A 17,801-nucleotide genomic window follows, 5' to 3' on the forward strand; every position below is an offset into this window, starting at 1 on the left:
CTGGTGCTAGGGAAGCACCAGTAGTCTTTTTTTTTTTTTTTTTTTTTTTTTTCCTTTCCGAGGGAAGAAGATTAAAATAGCAGTGTAATTCTGGCCAGAAAATTCACTCCAGATACACCCTCTCCTCATTATGTCTGTCACTTATTTTTATTTATTTATTTATTTTGTAGTACTGGCGTTATGCTGGAAAATAGGAAGTTGTTAGCTGTTAGTCACTTCTGTTGGGACTGGTTCCTGCCCCAGACCCCTCTGCACTGTGCTAATAAATTGTTGTTTTCTGTGCTCAACAGGTACCTATGTCCCAAATTGCTTTCAGTGCTGCACCTCCTCCTCAGATCCTGTACAATCCTGCCCAGCAGATCCTGACGTATGCTGGGTTTTGTCCTTCTGCTGCCACTATTTCTACGTATCCATCCTACCCGTTGCCTCTTCAGGTACAGTACAAAATGGTGCCATTTGCTCCATCAGAAAACCTTGAGCTGCTTCTCGGTACAAACTCTCAAGTGTAGGTCTTGGCTCCTGCGGGATCTGCAACCAGGTCAGGAAGTTGGATCCCAATGCACAGGCTTGCCTCTGGGATGATTTAGCCTGGGTCTTGTTCTTAGGTCTGTCCCTAGATCTTCAATTTTCTCTGGTTGTCCTTTGGGCTCTATCTGTTAGTCAGAAATCCCAATGTGGGATAAGAGCTGTGTTGTGGCAGTCACAAAGGTGAAAGCAGCTCCTGTGTTGGGACAGGTAAAGCAGGAGCAGAGCCATATGGTGAAGCCAAAGGAATATCAGTTATACAGGATTTGTCAGAAAGGCTTACATGCCTTAGTCCATGCTACTCATAATATAGGAACCGGTAGATGAGGACTCAACAGATGGAAAGGAGACAAGAAAGGGGAGGAAATAAGAGGTCTGTACAACTGAGTGATATGGAAAGGACTGTGGCTGGATATTACTGATAAGTACTCATCACACAGTTTTGGTTGTACTGATAGAGCTTTTTGGTGGCAAGACAAGCCAGATGGAGGAAGTCTTTTGACACACCAAGGAAGATGCAAATGCCATGGGATGTTGTAGAAGAGTATAAATGAGGAGTTAGGGGCCTAGTCCCTCAGCTGCTGTTAAACACAGGGAGTCCAGCCCAGAGCTGGCCTGGAAAAAGCAGTGAGTGATGCTGAGGATGGTGCTTGATTTTTATTTATTTTTTGCCAAAGTAGCCTGGTGACAAGACAGTTCTTGACTCTCCTTTGCCTGAAGGGTCCTTCACCTGCTCCTATGCCACTTGGCTATCAAATAGCTTCAGTGGAGAAGGCACCATTCCCACCACCAGTCCCACTGCCAGGGACCTTTGTGGAGCACAGGCAAGACTAATTCCCTCCACAGAGGGTCCCTGGCAGCATGTCCCATGAGCTACGTGTCTTGTGTCCTGATGGGACTGTTGTGGAAGGTAAATGCTCACGCATACTCATCAATCCACAGTGGCTCCCTACTTAACATGGGTATTACTCGGAATTTCTCTTTTAGGACACTTGTCTCTCCCCCTGCACAACATCTAGGTGTCTGTACTCAGAGTACACGTGCTCTGCAGGCCCATGCTGGTTGCTGTAACTCTCCCTTGTCCCTCCCTCACAGAGCTGGGAGGCCAGCAGTGCTCCTGGCCATGGCAGGGCCTTGGGCACCAGTCACCGTCATGGCTGGGCTCAGGCCGTACAGCACAGAGCGGACAAAGCGAGATGAAGAACATTAGGGATGAGGTGGTAAATAACCATACTGAGACACTAGAGAGATTGCTGGCATTTTTTAGGTTTTTAAATCACAATAAAGCTGGTTTGTTCAGTCCAATGCCTTGTTACGCTTTGGCAGTCTACTGTCAGACCGATGGGTACTGCATGTTTTGCAATTCTTAATAGAAAACACTGCATGTTTAGCACGAGCTGGCTGTGGACCAGCTCCCCACAGCCTCCCAGGCCACATCTCCTCAGGGCCAATGACCACCCACACCAGTGAGTTGTTGGCATCCTCCTGGCATGGGTTTGGCCCAGACCATCTAATAGTCTCCCATCAACACCTAGGAAGGGGTCAGGAGCCAGCAGGAGCCTTGGACCATTCCTGGTAAGTGGTATGCGTACAGAGAGACACACTGGTTTGGTTCAGCTGTATGGATGTGATGTGTGCTGTGCCAGTTGGCTTCACAGCCAAAGAACAGTCCTTGGCACATTTTAATAAATAAGATAATGGGGCCAGGCACTTTTGGAGACCACTGATTGAGAGGAAAAAAAAAAAAAAAAAAAGAGTACACACGGAGATCTTTTTTTTGTTTGCTTTTAGCTGAAAAGCTGTGCTGTTCTGCAGAGTTCAGTTAGCACGTAGCCAAGAATAGAGAAGGGGATAAACAGAGACGAAAGAAAGCAATGAGGCTGAAAAGATGCATGTAAGTAGTCTTGAGGATCAATTGTAATTGTTCAGTCCTGTGTCCACTGAGAAACAGAAATATTTACCCCCAAATTCTTAACTGCATTCCAAAACAAACACTTTTTTCCCCTACATTTCTACTTTTTCTAAGAAGGGTGTTCATTTATCTTTTCTCCCCTTCATAACACTCAGGGCAGACCTCACCAGCTGTCCTCAAGCCAGGAGAGGTTAGCAAGAAGCACTGGGCTCCAAAAGGGGAAGCACTTAATCCTTTTCTTGGAAAAGAAAAAGAAAAAAAAGAAAAAAAAAGAGAGAAAAACAAAAAAAAGTCAAGCAGCTTTACTGCATGTATGAGCTAATTACGTTGTAGTTTAGAGAGAATTAATTTCTGCATCAGCATTCAGCATAACGGAATAGTTATGAGTTAAAAATTGTAATAAACTTACTCAAAGTTACAAAAGGGTGAATGTGAGAAGCCGGCCTGATTTGCAACAGCCAGATGCCCAAATGACATGCACATCCATTGAGAGCTGTGGGCTGAACCCACAGGGCTGGAGGCCTTCATAATCCATCTAAGTGCTCCAAGCAGCTGGTGGCCTGGTGTCTAGCTGCTGAATTCAGGCCTTCACAAGCCCTCCTCAGCTGGTGCTGGTCCTTAAGGCTTTATGGCTGGGATTCAGCTGGCTAAACATGGGCTGTTGACATGTAGGGATCTAGTGATGTGAGATAGTGAGATCAAGTAGCCACCTGGCCCCTGATGCTGCTCTGTGAGGGTCCAGGTCCTGTAGTCGCTGTACCATGTCTGTGTGGATATCTGGCGTGCCCCATGACATCCCCAAAGGGCTAGACACTCGTGTGGGCAGCTGAATTAAGCTCTAGATGTCTACAGTGTAGAAGACTCCACCCAAGCAGGTCTACCCTTCAGAGTCCACAGAGAGCGCAAGGCACTTCTCACATGTGGATTATCACAGGTGAAAGATGTATGAAGTGAGTGCTATGAATGCACCCTAGAGGCCTTTCCACCAACCAGGGGTGGGAATCAGTCTCTATGCTGTGCACTATGTGTTTGAGGTGGCACTGAGCGTGCTGTGCTGCTGGCCGGCCCCAGCAGGAGCTCACCCCTGTGTCCTGTCCACACGTGAAGCCCAGCTGGAGGCCAGCATCTCACCCTCAGGCCTCATTCCTTTTCCAGTGACCTCGCTAACCGTACAGCAAGGCGGGCCCCATGACACACCTCTCTTTTCAGCATTCCCTTTGGCTCCCTGCTTTGTTGGGGTCCCACATGTGGAGGCTCAGCTCAGCTAAACCTAAGATTTGTTCTCAGTCTTCTGCTGAATTCAGTATCTCACTGCATACCTGCTTGCTGAGGCAAACAAAGTCTTAAAAAAATAATCACACCTTGAGCTGGTGCCAAACCAGCTTAGTTTACCTCACAGTTTGCCCACAAGCAGCAATCAGCCAAATACAAAAACAGAGGTGACACCAGGAATGCATTTTGACGAAGTTGCAACCAGCATTTCATTTGTTTACCATGGCTTGTGGTAACAAAATCACTCATCCCTTACTGGTACAGGTCAGTCACAGCCGGTCTGGGTAGGAGGCCTGCCAGCCGGTCAGGTAAATGATGAGCTGTTCAGGGGCTGCTGGGGTTGTGAAAACTAAACCAAACCAAACAAAAAACGAGCAATAAAACCCAATAACTCCATTTGGAGCTGATCTAGCCAGCAGGTCTATAGGTATACTTGCACTGCCTCCTGCATAGTTAATGGTGCACAAAAAACCTTCCTGTCACAAAGTCCCCTTCCTTCAAAGTCCCCCCCCGTGGCATGGGGATTGGTGACCCTGGGCAGCTCTGAGGTGCCACCAGCCAAGTATCAGCCCTGGTACTGGCCTTCTAAATGATGACTACTTTTTTTTTTTTTTTTTTTAATCATGGTAAGTACCCAAGACAGCATTGTTTGCTTGCCTGGATTTTAGATTTCCCTTGAAATAGATCCATGTTTACTATTTTTTCTTTTAAATTCCAGGCATTTTAGGCCTGAACTTGAAGGGAGCTGAGCCCAACTCTTCTGATGGAGCCCATGGACTGGCATGTGAGGGGAGGAGTGAAATCCTGACCCTCTTGAAAACAATGGCAAAACTTGGTTTAGAGTAGTGGAGGATTTTATCCAGAACAATAGTCCCTAGAGGCATCCTTTTGTTTGAATAAATCCTATTTGTTACTCAACATGGGCTGCTTATTTTTCGTGCCTATTTCAGCCAAGGCCTCCTTGTAACTAGGACAGCTGAGGTGAAAGACCTACAAGGAGGTCTTTTAAAGAATGCCTACCTGTAAATTTTCTCTTATAAGGAATCTGCATTTGGCACAGCAATAAGCAAGTATGCAAGTATTACAACTTTGAGATTTTAGAGTGATGCCTAGAAATTTGCAGCTATATGTAACTTAATCAGGCAGTTGGGTGCCATGCCTCACCCAGGAAACCAAAGCACCTTCTGCAGAAATTCCTGTTCTGTTGTCCAGCTGTTTGCACGATGTCTATTAAAAATGACTTGGATTACAGGTGGAATCTGTCTTCTTTCACTGTGCACTGTAATCGCTGTCCTTAAGCAGGTTCTTTAATACTGAAGTGAGTGTTGTGCTGCGATGCATGAGAAATAACCGTGGGACATAATACTTACATGGCAAACACTTAAAGCAGAGCCACAAACGGGATCATAATCATTTATTGAAGCATTTTTCTTTGTCTGTATACAGCCTGCCAGCAATTTTCCAGGAACATCATCTACTGACATTTCTTTATCAGAAGAAACTCAGCCTTCATCTCAGTCCAGCTCCAACTACGGCCTTCCCCCCAATGCTCCACCCCTCTATGCACCGACTTACTTTTTGCCTGGAGAAAAGCCTCCACCGTACGCACCGTAGGACAAAGAATGTCTTTTAGGCAGCTGGTAGGCTTCTTTGTTTTTAAGAAACCTTTGGAAACCCTGTGCCCCACAGGCACTAGACTTACCAAGGAACCCACCACAGAGTGTGTCACGGCCACTCTGCTTTTAGCCACATCCCCCCAAGCAGAGCAGAAACCTGGCGATGTCAGGGCAGGCACATCACCAGCAGTGTGACAGGTAACCACCTAGTTTGCCTACCTGCAGTCAAATGCAGTATTGCTTTCTGCCTACCCTGAGTTTTTTCCTTCTCCATATACTGCAGAGTGATTTTTCTTCAAGAGGAGAAGTGAAGAAAACGCTGTGGATATGTGTTCTGCTTTCATAGACCAGTATAGAGGGGTTTTAGTCTGTGTTGTCTGAGTGGGTAGTCTGGAGCTCTCTGAGTAAATCACTTTGGGTAGGAAGAGCCTCGGTGTTTGTTTGCTTGTAGTATTTATTTAAGAACCCTTTTTTTTGGTGAAAGAGTTGTACCAATAAAAAAAAAATGTGTGGCAATTATTTTGCAATAAAATTGACTGTGTATATTTATACTGTACCTAAGGCTGTTATATTTATGAGAAAAAAAGAAAGAAAAAAAAAAAAAAAAGAGGGAAAACTACCCTATGGAATAATTCCCTCAAGTTTCAAACAGAAAGGTTAATTTTATTGGATTTTTTTTTTAAATTTGCACTTCATGGCAGTCTAGTCTGCATAGTAAAATGTCATGTCAGCATGCTAAAGGTGCAATTTCCAGACAGATGTTTAATCTGCACTTTAGTGTTGGAATTAATTCCTTTCTAGTCAAAAGAGGATCACAACCAAAAGCGTTCTCTGTGAACCCCAGTTATTTAAGTTTAACAAGGTCTGGTAATTCTGCAACCACTGAAAGAGCTGATGAAGGGTCGGAATTCCTTCATAATTTTCCCCATTGTACAGAACTGGAAATACTTTGACAAGGTTAAGCGGCAACACTTGCAACAGTGCCTTTGACAGGAACAAAGTTGTGTGTGCCCTGTCCCCTTTCTGTACATCGTATTGGCTGAGATCCCTCTTAGAGCATGGCTTTCATATCTAGGGGCAGGAGTGGCTACACAGGCATGGAAACCCATCAGATTATGGCACCACGCCACTGCGTTTTGCTCCTGGAAGAGGGATGGTGCTGCTGCTTGCTCTGTAGATCTTGTAGTCTAGACAGCAATGAAGCTATAGATATTTTCTGAAAGGCCAAAGAGCAAAGCAAGGAAAGGAAGGTATTTCTCATTAGCTTTTTAAGCAGCTGCTTCATATTATGGAAATATAAAGAAACACTATATAAACAAAACCAGCCTACTTGACAGTTTCCTTTGAAAGGAAGTGACACCATCAGACCAGCTGAAAATAGACCAAAGGACGATCATCCTTTTACATAATACTTTCCACCTTTCAAGAATTTCTATTGATTCATGTGCTGTACCTCTACGTATAAAAAAAAGATTCAGAACTAATACAAATAAAGTCATATAAAATAATTTATAAAGTCATATAAAATAATTTATATGGACCATAAAAAACATACTCTATGTATTCCATCTTTTTTTTCTGATATGCAAAGTTTTAGGCCAGTGATGTTAACGTTGGTGACAAGGCGCCTACCTTGTATTGTTGATGAGGTCAGTGATATGAACTAGGTTAAGAGAAACACAGTCAGAGGGGAGGCTGCTGTTTACTTCTACTCATGAATTCAACACATCCAAAATTCGTAGTTCTTGTGCAAATGCATGCTGTGAAAAGCACGATCACCCTAATCATGCACTGAGTAGAACAGGAGTGGAACTGCAAATTGACTTACTTTGAGTTACTATGAATACTCCCTGGAGAACCACCTGGGTTCATTTTTGGGCACTTTTGGAGTCAAAAAAAAACCACACCCCAGACTTGGTCCCTTTGAGTTGAGCACCTAGACTGCAAACAGAACAAAAATGAAATCAGTGTTTCTCTTGGGTTGAAGCACAGTGATTGAAGAGGGATGAAGGAATGCTTATCATTTTATTTCTTCTTCTCAACAATATATAGAAGTAGCTGCCTCTTCTTCCAGTGTTAGGGTATAAAAAGCAATCAAGCTTGACACAAAAGCACCCCCCCACACTCCTTGCCTCCCTTTCTGTAATTCTCCAGACTTGCAATCTCTGGCTTTTTCTTCTAAACCACATTTTGGTTGGAGTTTGTTGTAGTCCATGCAAAATATCTTCTCATACATGCACAGATACGCACAATCCTAGCGATATTTTTAGTTCCGAATCAGACTGTTATTAAAAAAAAAATGAATTACAGTCTTTTTCACATAATACTAAGCCTGCAACTGCAGGCTGCCACAATGTACCACAAGATTCGCGTTTCCAGGATCTGGCTTCATAAACAGTACCACTTACATTAACACAAAGGTCAGACATATTAGTGATTCATTTATGCCACATGTTATTTTTCTGGGATCCACCACAGAAACTATACCAAAAAACAAACGCTAGACATAAGACTGCTTTGCTAACACGCTTCCTTTGAAAAGAACAAAGTAAAATGGGGTTTGTTCCATCTACTTGGTTTAAAAAATAGTAGGTGCCATCCAAGTTTGTACTGTTTGCAGTAGAGCTCCTCCAAGTTAAAAGAATGGGAGATGTATTTTGGTAAAGTACTAAAATAACCAGGAAAAACAAACAGAAAACAAACCACCACAGTGAGGAAGTGCTGTTCACCACAATACCTTCAGGATTCCCTGATCTCACTGGAATAATAAGCTGATGTTTCTTCAGTTCTCCATCAAATCTCAAGTTGATCCAGCATCACTGACTATAACAGAAAGCACTCCTGCACATAACTTGGTATCCCTTGCTCAATATCAAAAAGTGAACCCATAGAAATACTTCTGGATTTTCCTATCCAATCCACGCACAGTCCACCAGTGAGTCTGTCCCCGTTATCACTGCCTCGTTAGCAATTATCCTTCCAAACTGGCATCTGGTCATTCCTGAGTGTAAAAACCTTTGTCAGCTGGGATACAGTTGGGATAGTCCTGCCCTGCGTCCATTCATTCCTCTGGGACAGTTACATCTCCACACCTCGGTCACTTACCTTGTCACGTGTGCTTTATTAGCTTAATCCATCAGCTCCGTATTTGACTAGGCAAAACATGGCATAGAATGACTGGGAACAATTTATATAAAAAAAAACTAGTGGAATTAGACCTGTTCCATATTAACCCCGTGAAGCATAGGGTGACTTTAGCCACCCAGTGTTCAGATATCCACCACGGCATACCTCTCGTTCTCATTTCTTTAACCCACTGGAAAGCAAGGAGCAAATAAGCAAGATTCAGTTGCCTCAAAGCAGGCTAGGCAAAGCCTGCCCCAGCAGCACCAGGATAGTTTAGAAGTTAAATGCACTTTATGGCTTTACAACCTCTCCCAAGTAAACCCACAAGCATATTCTCACCGCACTGCAATTCAGCCTGGCTAACTCTCAGAATCACAAGCCTCTGTGCTCCCGTTAGGCTCACGGTGAATGAGCCAACCTCAAAATTAAGCAGCAAAAAAATGTCATCACCACTTAATATTCCCAATTCTCAACACCTCATCATTTGCTTCAGTGGTTATTGACACAAAAGCCATATGGCTTTCAGCTTATGAGTCTTTTCTTCTAATTGTTTCCTGCTGACCCAGTTTTGTTTTTTTTTTTTTCCATTCTCTGTTGACCAAGAGTTTTTCTAAAGGTCACAACTGAGTCTTCCATCTGTGGTACCAGCAAGAAAAACTGTAGCAATAATAATAGCAGCAACCGTGCGCTTTCCAGCCCAAGGATATGTAATACTGACACAAACACATAACCCCCACCTCCAAACAAATTGAAACAAACAAAAAAAACCACTATTGTAATCTCCATGTCAGGCACAGCCTGAGTCATCATCTCCAAATAGCAGAGTACAGAATAATGTGAGTACAGGTAAATTAAAAACTTGTATGTAAATATTTTATTCTCTCATACTTTGCAAATCAGAAAGCAGTGTTGGTAATAAAAATAATACAGAATTATTATTTTTCTTCCAGTCCACACTCATATATTACCAGGTTTTCCACATTCCAGATAAAACTGTCTCTTACAGTTTAAACATGACATTCATTTAGGCATATTCTGTACTTTTGGCTTATTTAATATTAGTCTTCTGAACTATTTACAAATATATTACAACCTTTAAACCTCAAAGCAAAGGAGTATTTCAATAATCAATCTGACATAAGGATCAGTAGCTCCTACATAACTTCAGTGTTTAAGAGAAACTATACACGCAGTGCGGTAGGTCTGAATAATTTATATCTTTAAAAAAAAAAAAGAAAAGCATTGAAAGTTCCCTAGTATAAAACTTTCGCCTTGCAGTGGTACCTACGGACCCGCCTCAGCTGGAGGACACGAGTGTGACGTGATGTCGCTGTGCTTGTACAGTGCCTCGTCCAAGTCCAGTGCCTTGCTGTTCAGCTTCACAGTCATGCAGCCGTGGTAGAACGCCGTGACCGGAGTAGAGGTGACGGGAACATCTGTGCCAAAGGGGAGACAAGCATCTTTGGGGACCCATTTTGAATGAAAAGCTGTCCCACCTGTGCTCTGATGAGCATCAGTGAACATGAGGTTATTAGCTTCCTTACAACCCAAAGCTGACCCAGCCGTGCTGGCTGTGCAACGGCAAGCAAGGAATGTCCCACAGATGAGGCAGCCTCCCACTGAGACAGGTAGCAAAGCAACCCCCTTATCTCTACACCGAAGCAAGGACGAGGTGAACAATAGGTTGCCCTGTTGGTCTGAGATTATAGGCCATTTAAAGGGTTCTGCCAGGCCAAATTCAACACTGATGTAATCAAACACAGCTCACACTGTGGCGGACTCCAGGACTGAGCGAGAGAAAGAGTGTTTGTGTGGGGTTTGTAAGCCACAAATAGATACTATAAATTTTTCAGCTTTCTGGCTGGAAAACACCATCGCTCGGTGCTTGCTTAAACAAATGATTTCAGCTATTTCCTGTGCCTCCCTGTTTACCAAATTTTATCTCTGGAGTCTGCTTAAGATAACTGGACTCTTACAAAGAAGTGGGTCTCTGTGTTATAGTACCTCACACGAATTTAAACTAAATTTTGACTCAGAAGAAGTTGACAGCGTTGGCCTCATGGCTTGAGCACTCATCTAAGGAATCATGCTGACTGCTGTTACATGTGCCACACGGCTTAAGGAAGGACAGCATGGGCTGGATGAGATGGATTTGTAAGATACTGTCAAAAAGAAATATAAAAAGTTTTTTTTTGTGTATCTTATAATTGCAAATCAGGTCAAATACATATTTTTCTTTTATGACTAGACAAGGATCTGTCTGAATGGGGTCCTGTAAAGACTGAGAAGGCTTGTTTAAAGGCTCCTTTACCAGGTTGGTGTACACATTGCCTGGAAAAATGACTATATGCATCATATAAATTACATAATTCAGGATTTATCCAAACTGAAAATACCATAAAAAGGTAGTAAATGCCTGTAAGTTCCCTCTTGTCTCTTAAACTCTAAATAATACTTCTACACCTGCAATCTTATCTGTACTTAGTATGGGACATAATGCATATTTTGACCCAGGATTCTCTATTTATTTATTTCAAATGGAATAAAAAGATTAAATGTGATTGGTTCCACAGGGTAAAGAAGCAGGGGAAAAACAAAAACAAAATAACGTTATTCAAATCTGAATGAGCCAAACTCACTTCGATCTGACCATTTGATACAGTTATTTAACCCAGAGTTATGAATCCAGCCAAAGTGCTGAAATGTTTATTCGTCTGGCGAGGAACAACGCTCCTCAGCGCAAGCGTTGGGTTCCACTCGATGGTAAAAGCAGAGCAGAGGCAGCAAGTCCTGCTGATGAGTACAACAGATCAAAGGGTGACAGCAGCTAAATCTACAGAAGCCAGCTGGGGCTGAGAGCAATAGTTAGGATACTTCCCACCTAGCCCTAGGTAATTAAAAACTGCCTTTCACCCAGCACAGTTAGTCTGAGCTAACCACAGACAACTCAGGGCATGGTGGCAACAGTCGTGCCATGTGCCCTAGTGTACACAGCACCTCAGCCACTCTGTTCCAGCTTGACTGCTTCAAAACCTATCGAGAGGCCAACGCTGCTCCCTCTCCCTCACTTGGGCGAGTAAGGGCAAGATTTTGCCTAGCTGCTGGCAACAAAGTAGGATGGACTGCGCTGTGTCACAAACACAAGTGTTTCCTTAATTGCATTCCTCAGCAGTAGGGACTGATAAACCAGTTCAGCCAGAACAAGAGACAAACCCCCAAAGTTTGGCCAAAATTAATGAGTCAGATGAAAGCTTGATCTTGCAGGCTCACAACAGAGGAGCAAACAGATCTCTTTCAAGAAGCTGAAAAGCCACCAAAGCTATAAACTGTGGTAGGCCTCTGGTTGTGCTCTAACTACCTTCAGCTGGGAGGAAATAAATTAATTGTGGACTGCTGTGTTCAGCTCAAAGAGAGCATCAGCCAGGGAGAATCAGCACACTGGGCTTTCCAAATTTCAGTCAAAATAATGTGAGTCAGGAGTCTGACAGGAGTGAGACAGAAAAATCAGATTTTGGAGATGAAAGGGCAGAAAACCTGTGCATATATATTTGGCAGGTTGGGAAGCTAGGTGCTGTGTGCTATGGCATGAAAAGTTTAGCCCTCGCAACAGGTTCTTGGAACAATTCTGAAACTTCCTATCAAAGATGATGGGATATACAAACTCCACAGAGGAGAACAGATGAACACTGAGATCTCTTCACGAGGAGTGCTTAAGTAGCAACATAAAGCTTGCACATTCTAACGTAATGAATGTTTATGGGTGTAAAAACTGCAGGATCCTGTGGTACAGGTCCTATGGATCTTACCATGTGTAAGGTGTTACAGCTACCCTTCAGAAAAATCGATCCTATTGCTGACTAAGCAAAAGCTCCTCCTTTTTTTTTGCCTCCACCTGTCCTCAGAAGGACACAATCATTGAAGAAAAAACAAAACAAAACAAAAAAAGCACACCCTCACTTCTGTTGGGATCACACATGCCTGCATCACAGACAAAGCCTGCTCAAGCACAGAGAGTGAGGCTCCTAGGTTTAATGAATGGGGACAGTTTTCCTGACTGCCAGCTCAGGGAGGTGGGATTCTGTATTTCATGCTATCAAACTGGATGCTCACCTGGCAATCCTCCCACATATGTCTTCACCGTTGATTGCAAAGAGCTCTCCAAGATGGACAGGCTGTCCTCTAACTCAGAAGCGCTTAATTCACTCTCTCCTGCCATCCCATCTACCCTCAGGGATAGTTGGTCCTTCTTGACGAGGATGTCCACAGAGTGTTCCTTCTTATCGCAGAGATTTATTGCCAGTCTGGACACAACTGTGTGCTCCAAGGCCAAGATGACGAACTAGACAGCAGGGGAAAGACAAAAAAATGAGGCAGTGAGCTGAAATATACCTCTCCACACTTATCCAGGGCCAGGATGATGACATTGTGGCCTTGTTTATGAAGGTTTTGCAGAGCCATGAGAAAATTAGCATTATTAGTATTATTGCTCATCTTATTCTGACCTCAACTGCACTGAAAAAACTATGAGTAAGGGGAACTAACTGTTTCTTGTAACCACTTTCTCCTAGGAGGGAATTCTTAGTGGGTTTTAGTGGATGTAAATACACCGTAGCTGCTGTATTGTACATGAAAAGTTGCCTGATGGGTTTTAGTGAAATTATTCATTTTTTATACTCTTGTAATGCCAGAATTTAGCCCTTCATTCTGAATGTAATTAGAGCAGCATGTTCAGCCCTCCATCATAACTGACCTTTCACAGCATCTGGAGTGACACCTAAACTTGTCTCTTGTCTGCCTTGGGATTATTACTGAACAACTCCAGAGAATGGAAACTCTCAGCTTATGAGACTGAACAGCTTCTAAAACCAGCAAAATTTAACAAAATCTTCTGGCATTCAAGAGACCAGTTCAATCTTTTGCCTAGGCCACATTTGCAAAGAGCTCACGAGTAGTATCTAACACGTACCCCTCAGGGGCAGAATTTCAGTGTTGGCTAAGCAGCCCAGCCTCAAACCACGATCTGAACTGCTGGGCCCAAATAAGCAGGGAGGCAGAGAACCTGACAGCTCTTTCTTGATAATGACTCTCAGGTCGCAGGAAAATAGCAAGGAGCTTTCTCTAGAAAAATGCTTAATCTATACCTGCTGTTTCAGTTTCTTTGTGGAGTGATAGTCAATCAGAGACAGTGATAACGGGACAGACGCTTCTTCCGTAACCAGAGCAAAGAGCACACCGGTGTCTGTTGCTGGTTGAATTGCAGCATTTAGTTCTATTTTCCAACTTGTCTTGGTTTCATTTCCAGAAGAAGGTTGCACTATAAGAAAAAAAAAAATAAGTGTAGCAAGACAAACGTAAGAATATCAGGTTAAATGGTAGAATGTGCAATTTCTGGCCGGAGAAGAGGATAGATGGATGAGCATATGGAGAGACAGCCACATTCCTTTTACTCAAAAAATGCTGAAGCACATGAACATATAATCAGAGAAGAAAATGGCATCGGTTCCCTCTTTTTACCTTCTGTAATCTGTTGCCTTTCAGAAGTCAAAAGACAAGGTTAAGCTTTTTATCACAAAGAGAGGTGCAAATTTCCATGGCTGTCAATCCATCTCATTCAAAGAACTGCTGCAACACAGGGCAGCCATGGCTTTTGACTGTCAAAAGATCATGGGAAATCTGACATACACTTCTATAAAAGCCTGTATTAAACTGAAAAAGCATATAAGTATACTATATCAATCACCGATTAATCACTTCCTGATCATCACCCTATCACAAGCATGGGATGTTGCATCTCATCTGTTGAACTTGGAATTAAACGTGCTGGCATCTTGCTTACTGATGTGTGTAATTCATGTAATTCACTTTGGCTTGCAGCTCTCCTTGTTTAGGAGAAGACAGTGGTCAGAGCTGGAATCAGCTATGATTTTGACAGACGAAAAGGGAGGCTCCTAAGGCTGAGGATGAGCTGGAGCCAGCCCAGGTGTGAAATGCATTGGTGGAACCATACAGAGAGAACCTATTCTGTGCTGGCCAGGTCCATACTGGCTCTAGTCTCCCTTTGCTAGGAGACACAAGTTCAGCTGATACCTCCTCATCCACAGCTGCCAGCCGCTTCTGCATCAATCAGTACTGAGTTGGGCATGCATGCAAGTTTCAAACTGTTCATTAACCAATTACAGTTAATGGCAGGACAAGAGAAATAAAAATATGAAGTACTTACTGTAAGTAAGATTAAATACAGCAAAACCTCGCCCAGGATAGAAAGACCCTCGTCCTGCTACAGAAAAGCACTGCATCCTTTCATTCATCCTTATGGTCTCTTGGATAGTGCTGTCCTCCCCGTTCAGCCAGTTCCATGCTCGCATGCAGCCATCCAGCCGAGGGTTTATCTAGGAAGACAAAGCAGTATCTCACACCTTAAACTGCAAGAACGAGTGATTTCAGGTGCAGGGGATATTATAATATCAAACATGGAAAATAAAATCTTTTGTGTCTTTGCAAATAGCCTTTGTGACACACAGCATGTCAGACCTGATTCATGGTAGGTGGTGTTGTGTTCTGCTTTAAGTGAGGGGTGCCTGAGCCGTGAGATGGGCACCCTGCTCTGTGCACACCTCGTTTGTTCCAGCTTCTTGTGCTGTTATCCTGCACCAGCATTAAAATGTGAGGTAGCATGCAAGGAGAAGGCTCCTTGCAAAAGCACCTAAATCAGAACCATTATCCCAAATTAACTGAAGCAGACAGAATTAAGTGTCTGAGCCAGGATAAAAACCTCAGGAGTTTTTGGCCCTTAATCGTATAGGGAGACCACACCCCTAGCTTAGCATTTCAGACAAGCATTGGCCCTGAATGACTTCCTGAGAGGAACAGAAGCCCTCCTCAGCTGCTGCACTCCCAGTCACGGAGCCACAAACTCATCACCTTGTTTAAAAGTAAGGGGATGCCAGTTTTGGCTTCAAGGTGCCAACTCCGTGTGTGGCAGACTTTCAAAATAGTCTGAGCAGCAGCTATTTCAGAAACACAACAACCATCCAATCCCATCCAAAGGATGCTTTAACTTTCATCTGTGTGCTTTATCTGCTTGAATTAGGAAGAAATGAAGAAAAATAGGCTCCTGTTTTCCCTTGGGTCCTACAAAACCGAAAGAGTAAAAGCCAGGAGCACAAAGCTGTGATACAATACCACGAAGCTCAAACCACAGTCACAATGCAAAAACTGCCCTCCACGTTGATCCAAGTCCTACTGGGCACAACGTTACCCTCACTCAGCAGCGTGACACACCAGGGCCACTCAAGATCTCCAAGCCAGCATGATCACCATCAGTTCCCAGGGCCCTGCCACATGCTCCAGCTTTGCTGTGTCCTAATTCTGCAGGCCAAGGGTGGGATACATCTCACCCAACCTTATCAGTCAAAAAATCAGGAGTCTCACCTTTGCTACTGGCTTAGGCTCCCTCTATAGTCAGTGGAGAGAAATCTGTATCCAGGAGGTGATAATGCCACCTGTGTCAGGGCAGGCTGAACTGCTCTCAGGAGGGACCTACATCACCCCAAGAAAAGATGAAATCAAGCCCTTCAGGCATGCAAAACAAGGTGAGTGCTGATGCTGTACTTACTGGCAGAACAAGGTCCTTTGTTTTGAAAGGAATGCCTCCTACTGTCAGATTCAGCTGATACAGTCCTTTGTCCAGAGTAAACAGATCACCTGAGACAGCTATTTTCATAACTGCATCCCTGTTGACCTTTATAACCAAGCTTCTCTCGAGTTCTTCAACAGAGATCTGAAAAAGTAAAATTGTAAACAGACAATTTCAGTACAAAAAGACACGCAGACTCAACTATAGGACAGACACTATAGTAAAATCCCTACGATGCAGAAATATTTTCTGTCCCCAAGCCTCTTTGTTTACCTTTTAAACTACATTCCACCTCGATATTCAAGTCTTTAGAAAGCAACCTGGAGTTGCCCTAGTGGCAAAGACAGCCCAGCTACTTCAAAACAGAAACACGAATGCATGAATGAATGAATGAACTACGTGACATTTGCAGCTCTCTCTAAGCAAAATTTAAATGCAGTAACAAGTTATTAATGAGAAACTTCCTATTGCGCCAGCCTGCGAAAGGAAAAGCCGGAAGGACAGATAAGAGGATGTCTTTTGTTGGCTCAGCAGAGGATAACACAGAAGCCTTCCAGCCACAACAAGTCTAGTCTTTGAGTACTGACCCCTGAAAAAAGAACAACAGAAGATGTTGTTACGTTTGAGAGGGTAATAAAGATGTCCATCAGGCACTATTTTTTTCTCTCAGAAAAATTTCTCTCGGGTCCCTGTCACTTTTACCTCCGTGTCTCCTAGGAGCTACTGCTAGGAAGATTCTATCCCCACTAAAATATATAAAAAATAGTTGTATTTTTTAATAAAATCACTGCATTTGTGGTGTCACATGGGAACAGCGATCTACGACGAGGTGCCCCGCTGGAAAGCAAAAGACCAGGCTGTACAAACACCACGAAGCAGCCAGCTGGACTCGGCTGCCGTGGGACCTGGCGTCTGCTGCCAGGCAGGGCTGAGCAGGTTTATACCTGGACACTCCCTTTGGATTGTAGTCTGTGGTGATGAAGATAAAGGAAATTTGAGAGTTGAAAAGATAATGCACAGAATATCAACCTTCTTCCTTCTCCCGTGGATTCCAGTGCAGCCTGGTTTATGCTGTTAAAACACCGTTCACACCTGACGTCTTGCTCCATGCTGAATCCTCTGTGACATGAATTTACTTGCCCTAAGCCTGCTCGTTTGAAGTGACATCTACACCACTGCTCTGTGTCCAACGGAGACACACAGCCCAGTCTCAGACGGGGTTTTTGGGGAGATGGCAGGCTGCAAAGTCCACCCAGAGGGCTGGGAACATTAGCAGCCCAGCAGCCACAGCCAAACTCAAAGAGACGGGATTAACGCCCCTTAACAAATGCCAGTTGAGGAAATTGTGTTCTGCCTACCTCAGGATGCCCTCTGGCACTTTCAGCTGTGGCTCCTCACACCCCAAGCTCACTGGCTGGTGCCCCACCAGCACCCAGAGCCCAAACGGGCAACGGGACCGGGCTGCAGGCAGCCACGGGGTGAAAGCCAACTTACCAACCTGCTTGTGATTGCTTAACCTCAAGCTTGGACATTTGACAGTGCACATAGGTTATTATCGGTGCTAAACATATCGTCTTCATGCTAGCGCTAAATTAAACATTGAAAAAAAAGACAAAATGATAATTTTTTGGGGGGGAAACACAAAACAAACAGGAAAGCGAGTGCATTCTCTGCTCTCCTCAGCTCATATGTGACACTTCATTCAGCTGGATTA

At 43.7% G+C, this 17,801-nt stretch overlaps 2 protein-coding genes across 8 annotated transcripts in view; one reads left to right on the forward strand and one right to left on the reverse strand.

The window, feature by feature from the left end:
* Nucleotides 1–5,874, forward strand: part of TMEM255B (transmembrane protein 255B) — a 63,007-nt gene extending 57,133 nt beyond the window's left edge. For 4 of the 7 annotated variants that reach the window (XM_068679233.1, XM_068679234.1, XM_068679223.1 and 1 more), the window contains 2 exons: nucleotides 291–434; nucleotides 5,156–5,874. In XM_068679233.1, coding sequence (XP_068535334.1) covers nucleotides 291–434; nucleotides 5,156–5,323 — 312 coding nt within the window. In that variant the 3' untranslated portion in view covers nucleotides 5,324–5,874. Of the gene's footprint in view, nucleotides 1–290; nucleotides 435–2,316; nucleotides 2,420–4,427; nucleotides 4,961–5,155 lie in introns of those variants that run through there. The other 3 variants (XR_011095508.1, XR_011095514.1, XM_068679235.1) reach the window with 3 other exon arrangements.
* Nucleotides 5,875–9,302: 3,428 nt separating this feature from the next.
* The window catches only part of GAS6 (growth arrest specific 6), a 35,671-nt gene continuing 27,172 nt past the window's right edge, over nucleotides 9,303–17,801 (reverse strand). Inside the window, exons 11-15 of the mRNA XM_068679166.1 lie at nucleotides 16,067–16,231; nucleotides 14,672–14,840; nucleotides 13,593–13,765; nucleotides 12,562–12,790; nucleotides 9,303–9,887 (exon numbers count right to left, since the gene is read on the reverse strand). Of these exons, the coding sequence (XP_068535267.1) occupies nucleotides 9,736–9,887; nucleotides 12,562–12,790; nucleotides 13,593–13,765; nucleotides 14,672–14,840; nucleotides 16,067–16,231 (888 nt within the window). The 3' untranslated portion in view covers nucleotides 9,303–9,735. The remainder of the gene's footprint in view (nucleotides 9,888–12,561; nucleotides 12,791–13,592; nucleotides 13,766–14,671; nucleotides 14,841–16,066; nucleotides 16,232–17,801) is intronic.

Source organism: Anas acuta, chromosome 1 (assembly GCF_963932015.1).
Source record: "Anas acuta chromosome 1, bAnaAcu1.1, whole genome shotgun sequence".
Lineage (NCBI taxonomy): Eukaryota > Metazoa > Chordata > Aves > Anseriformes > Anatidae > Anas > Anas acuta.